The sequence below is a fragment of the Apium graveolens genome, chromosome 10 (assembly GCF_009905375.1).
Source record: "Apium graveolens cultivar Ventura chromosome 10, ASM990537v1, whole genome shotgun sequence".
NCBI lineage: Eukaryota > Viridiplantae > Streptophyta > Magnoliopsida > Apiales > Apiaceae > Apium > Apium graveolens.
The window spans coordinates 239,828,507-239,834,506 of NC_133656.1; the positions used below are offsets into that span (position 1 = coordinate 239,828,507).

At 32.0% G+C, this 6,000-nt stretch overlaps 1 protein-coding gene across 1 annotated transcript; it reads right to left on the bottom strand.

Annotated features, from left to right (window-relative positions):
• Nucleotides 1-1,736: 1,736 nt before the first annotated feature.
• On the bottom strand, nt 1,737-4,519 carry LOC141692834 (glucan endo-1,3-beta-glucosidase 8-like). Its single transcript, XM_074497785.1, has 2 exons — nt 3,714-4,519; nt 1,737-2,931 (listed from the first exon to the last, which is right to left on the bottom strand). The coding sequence occupies exons 1-2, from the start codon at nt 4,025-4,027 to the stop codon at nt 1,824-1,826; spliced, it is 1,422 nt and encodes a 473-aa protein (XP_074353886.1). The 5' UTR covers nt 4,028-4,519; the 3' UTR covers nt 1,737-1,823.
• Between the last annotated feature and the right edge of the window lie 1,481 nt (nt 4,520-6,000).

Below are 6,000 nucleotides of genomic sequence, written 5' to 3' on the forward strand. Positions count from 1 at the left end.
TAACGAAAGTTAAAAGAGAACACGTATATTGAGACGGAGGGAGTAGTTTATTACTGCAGTGAGTCACTGAAGTGACAATGATACTATAATTTAGATTCAATTATTAATCTTTTGTATTAATAATTGAAAGTGCACACTATCAGAGCAAGTCCAACGGCTCCGTTATATGAGCTCTTAAGCTTATTTATAAAGATTTTGACAAAAAATGACACTTCAACAGTGTATTAACAGTATTAATACTTTCTTATATCACTAAGACATGAGCTTCATTATTTAACATTTTTAGCAATAAAAAATTCATTTATCTCTTCTTTTTTTTATATTTGTCTCTCTCTTTGTTTCATTTTTTGTCCATATCTTTTCAAATTTATTAATATAATAATAATAAGGAACGAAGATAAGGATCATTGTTGGAGTTGAAATTCAAAATAATGTCTTAAATCACTAAAAGTAAATATTTTTTAATATTTATAATAAACCACTATAACACTGTTGGACTTGCTCTAATAGAATAAGTTGCCAAAATTTTTTTGATAGGAGATTTTTGTCAAGCAATAGGTCCATAACTATTAATAAACTTTTCAATAATAAAATTTTAACAACTAGTCAAATTCGGATTCTTAGCGTGTGCGCTTGAAAACACACTAGAAAAATCGATAATCGAATAGTACAATTAGGTGTATTTCTAGTGTTCAAATCTTCTATTTCAAAGCATCAAGAAATTTATACAATTTTTTAGATATTATAAAAAAATTCAGTTTATTTTTACATCATACGGATTTTTTGAAATACAATATAAATTTATGTGTCGTACTATAGAATTACATCATCTTTCTTTTTAAGGCTAAAATCAGTTTTATATTTGGATTCAGAATAATATACTGATTTAACAATATTCCTATTTTTCATTAATTTAAATTAATGAAAAAGTTTAATTTAAATTTCTATACTGACCTTTTTACTGGAAAATAATACTTTATAACAAATAAAAGTTGCAGACAAAAACTAAAACACAACAGGCCCGTCTAGCTACAAACACCATAACTTGAACTAAAACCCAATAGGCCCGTTTAGCTACCAACACCACATTTGTTTTTATTTTGGGCTCGTGGGCTGAAATTTAAACGGCCCAACACAACTCATAACTGGAGATCAAATTTAATCTTCTACTCCTGAGTTTTAAAAAGAAAGAAAAATAAGTGGAGGATAAGTAAACTAATTTCATTTCGTAATTGTGCTCCCGATTTTTAAGGAGAGTAAACAATGTTTATAAATGCAAATTTGATAAATTTTCACTTCAAAAATGAGATAAAAACAATGTTAATAAATGCAAATTTGATAAATTTTGACTTCAAAAATGAGATAAAAGTATTTTAACTCCTAATCACTTTCTTCATTCCGATTAAAAAACTCGGGAACAAGCCCTAAATTTATAAAATCTTGGTTTGGACTTTAAAATCAGTTTGATAAATAGGTGTATGTTAAGACATACTCCCTCTTTCCCTTTCAATTGTTTATATTTTTTTAGAGAGTGTCCGACACGTATTTTGAGGTACATATTACGTATAGTTGTGTAATTTTTTTTATAATTGTATTTTTCTGAATAAAAATTAAAACATTTAACTTTAATTCAGAAAAAGAAAATTATAAAAATAAGTTACATACACTTTTTATGCACGTCGTGACCGAGACTTACTCAGAATGTAGACAATTGGAAGGGAATGACGGATTAAAAATGGATGATGCATTTTTAAACTGGAATAGATCAAATATAAAATCTTCTATTTCATGTCCAAATCTGAGTTATGAATCAACAACAATCATCAAGCCACCAATAACATGAGAAAGGCTAGAAATACTACAGCTACCAGTGAAGGGTCTGTGGAGGAAGATCGGGACGACGGCATGATCTGAATGGTGAAATTGCATTGCCCTTGCGATATGTTCTGCGTTGTCACTGAGGCAAGCCCTTGAAAATTACAGGTCAAGTCGCCTTGATTTTGGACCTGGAAATACGCATTGAAAGCGTAAGATACATTTCCATTAGCATCCAAGCCGTTACAAGATGATCCGTACTCAAGTGCTGTGCAATCTGCAAATGTACAAGCGTAATTCACATTCTCAGCAAGTTTGCTGAGGTCCTTGGCGTCTGGATTGAACGCACACCACTTCTGAGGTAGATACTTCACATTTTGTGCAGGTACAAGAAATTTGTTCTGGCCTTGACCTGAAAGATCCATTTGAAACTTGGGTTGTCCGTCGTATCTAAAGATACCCCAGTGTCGCTCAAAATTTCCAGGCGCTATGCTCTTAGCATCCTCGTCAATAAGTCCAAACAAATAAACCTCAATAAATCCAGGCCGAAGTGGGGTGCCTTTATTGGCTGCAAGTCTTGGTAGAAGCCCATTGTAGAATCTTTGAGCATATCCGATATTACCATTTTTATCTCCATCCGTTGGCCATCCAACCTCCCCTACCACAATCGGCATGTCCCCGTAACCTGCCGCTTTCAGTGATGAAACCAAGGTATCATAGTTGGCATCAAAAACATTTTGATAGTCAATACCGTTATCGTGAATGGGAAGAGTTACTCCATCAAAGAAGGCGTAGTCAATGGGGAAGTCATCATTGCCATAAAGGCTTAGAAACGGATATATATTAACCGTGAATGGCGCTTTGTTATCACTTAAAAACTTCACAATCTGGGTCATTTGATCTAGGATATCTTGCCTAAATCTACCAGCAGAAGGGACAGGATTATCATCTGGTGAACTATAGACATCAGCATTTGAGGGAACAGTCGCTTTGATGGTGTCCCCATAACCAGCATCATTTATCGCATTCTGGATGTTCTGAAGTGCTGGAAAGGTAGTATTCAGAAATGAATTGTTATAAGCCTTCAGGAAAGGCTCATTACCAACCGCCACATATCTACACATAAACAAAGTAATTATAACCTCTCTTTCTGATAATTTAAACAGATTAAACCAACGGTAGCACTACATAGGTTTAGCAATTTGATAAGGGTGAACAAATGCCTATTTATGGATCAAACAACTATAAGCGATTTACAGCAAGGGAATCTGGCATCGCTTCCTAATTTCAATCAGTAAACTCCTCTCCGTTTATTACTATCAATTTTCCCGAGATTCTGAAGAATACTAAAATTAGCTGCAGTTCCACTCTTTCGGTCTTTCCAGTTGTCATGTACGTCGAGACTGCTAAAGTATGCACTAATAAGCCTAATTATATGGCAAACAACCAATATACAGCTAAACAATTAGGTTGTAAAACAGAGCAGGAATTACCAACAACGGCTATAAAGAAAGACAAAATCTCGAAAAAGCTTCAGATAGTATACAAAACCATGTGCAAATTTTCAATGATCAATATTTGTCAAAGAAAGAAAGCCAACTTTCTTTCAAAGCAATGTAACATCATACAACTTGCACAAAGATAACAATGCTAACCAGAATGTAATAAATAGTAATCTCAATCAGGCAAAACCATAAACAAGCTTTGCCATCAACTTTAAATCAATGACACACAAACAGAAAGAGAGGGGGAGAGAGAGAGATATAGAGAGAGATATAGAGAGAGAGAGAGGGAGAGAGAGCGGGAGAGGGAGAGAGGGAGAGGGAGAGAGAGGAAGAGGGAGAGAGGGAGAGGGAGAGAGGGGGGTGCATAGCAAAAGAGGGATAAAAAAAACATACTTGATATTAACACCTCCATGGAAATTATATCTGGTAATATTATGCTGAACCCATTTTTGAGCTCTTTTATAACTATTCATAGACTCAAGTTGATCATTAGGAATGGCAATCATAACTTCAATCCCAGAGCCAGCAAGTGCACTCATTGTACTCTGTTCAGCATCAAACAATTTAACTTTTTGAATCCCATTGTCTTTCAACATCTGAACCACATCTTCTGGTTTCAATTTGTGAGTTGCCATTGTTCCCCAGTTCACACCTAGACCTTCAACTCTCACAAAACACACCAAAATCATTAAAAATAAAAAACCCATTATAAAACTTAAATCTTCTTGTAAAGGGTATTAGAAAAATAGGATCTTTTTGCTATAAGTCTCAAAGAGATTCAATCTTTATGCTTTGGTGACTGAAAAAATTAAATTTTCCTTCTGGGTATTAAAAAAATTGGATCTTTTTGCCAGGGGTCTCAAAAAGATTCAATCTTTATGCTTTGATGCTTCAAAAGATTGATTTTTTTAAAATGGGTATTAACAAAATTGAGTATTTTTGTTATGGGTGTTAAAAAGATTGAATCTTTATGCTATGGTGATTGATTGGGGAGATTTTTCAAGAATTTAGACAGAGAGTGTCTGTAAAAATGTAAGAATGAAGCTCAGACATGTATGTATATGTAAGTATGTTTATGAGAGAAATAAGGCAAGTGTAATGATGAGGCAAAAGAGCGAAAATCTAGGGGAAACTGAGGATAGTACAGTGCAGGGGGAGGTGAAGAAGGTGGTGTGTGTGTGTGTATCTTGGTGAAAGTGATGAATTTATATGAAGGTGTGTGTGTTTTGTACAGTTTGTAAATGGAAGTGTAAAGTTTGTAACTGACAGTGTAAATGACGCGGTTTGACAGTGTAAAGTTTGGATAGTATAATTTCACACCGACTTTGTTCATTTTTTAGTATTGTTGGGAAGAAATAAAATTTATCTTTTGATATTACATTTTTGGGTTTTTTTAAAAAATATCCAAGTTGAAAGATATTTTTATAAAATTAGTATTATTTTTTAATTTTTTATAAAAGTATTTCTTTATTTGTGAAAATATTATTTTAATTTTTTTTGCAAAAATACGATTTTTTGTAACCGATATCAACTGAATGCAAATTTCGACGAGTTTCTGTAATTTCATGCAACCTCAAATTCAACAAAAAAAAACTCGATTCTGGTTGCACATATGCTTGATTTTGGTTAATTCCGTATTTTTATAAAAAAAATCAGAAAATAGTAAAATCACAAAAAAATAGAAAAAAAATAGTATTTTTGGTAATTTCTCTACATTTTATTTGGGGTGTGATCGTGACTATAATTTTCAGAAACAAAATTACCCGATCGAGTTATTAATTTATAAATTTTCGTTAATTTTTGAAAATTCGTTATCAATGAAATTCAACAACTTACAAAATTGATCAAAAAAATTTAACCGATTTATCAACGTTTTTTGATAAATCAGTCAATTTCTCTCACTCTATGAGCATCTCCAATACTACAAAATCCTTAGGTAAATAATTTAGTTGACATTCAGATGTTAAGTATGTGACATATTTAGATAATATGTAAAAAAAATTACACTCGAGTCATGTATCCAATTATAGACAATCATTTTTGATTTTTAGTTTGGCTATATTTGGCCAACCAAAAAACTCTTACCTATAATTTTACATAATTAAATATTAGAAAATACCATTAAAGTGTATATTAAATCCGTTAGTTAAAATTTTATAAGATAATAATAGCTAATCATTATAGCCAACCATTTTACATCGGTGTAATATTGGAATTACGGAAAAGTAATTAGAAGTCTTCTATGTTAAGATTTTAAACAAGTGTGGCAAGGAAAGGATGTAAAAAGGGAAAAAAAATAAAAAGTGTTGGTAAATAATTGATGATAACTTTGTCCAGCAGTGCTCTTTCGTTTTAGTTTCCTTGAAAAAAAATTATAGTATCTAGTAGTTATTTTTGTTTACAATTACTAAATTAATTCATATATGTCCGATGCAAAAAAAAAATGCTTACGTTTTGTTTTAATTTTTATGAAACGAATGTTAGTGAAGTAACGGATTTGTTATACATTTATCCCTTAATTGAACAGAAATGTGACAAATCCTAACGGCTAGCTTTGAGATTTTGTTTAGTAAAAATTCTTCTTTAAATTGACATGTTTGGTGGTGTATATGTGGGACCTCAGCATACAAACACTTTGAGGATATGGTTGACAGTGTTTGAGCAAATGTCCCGTTTGAAG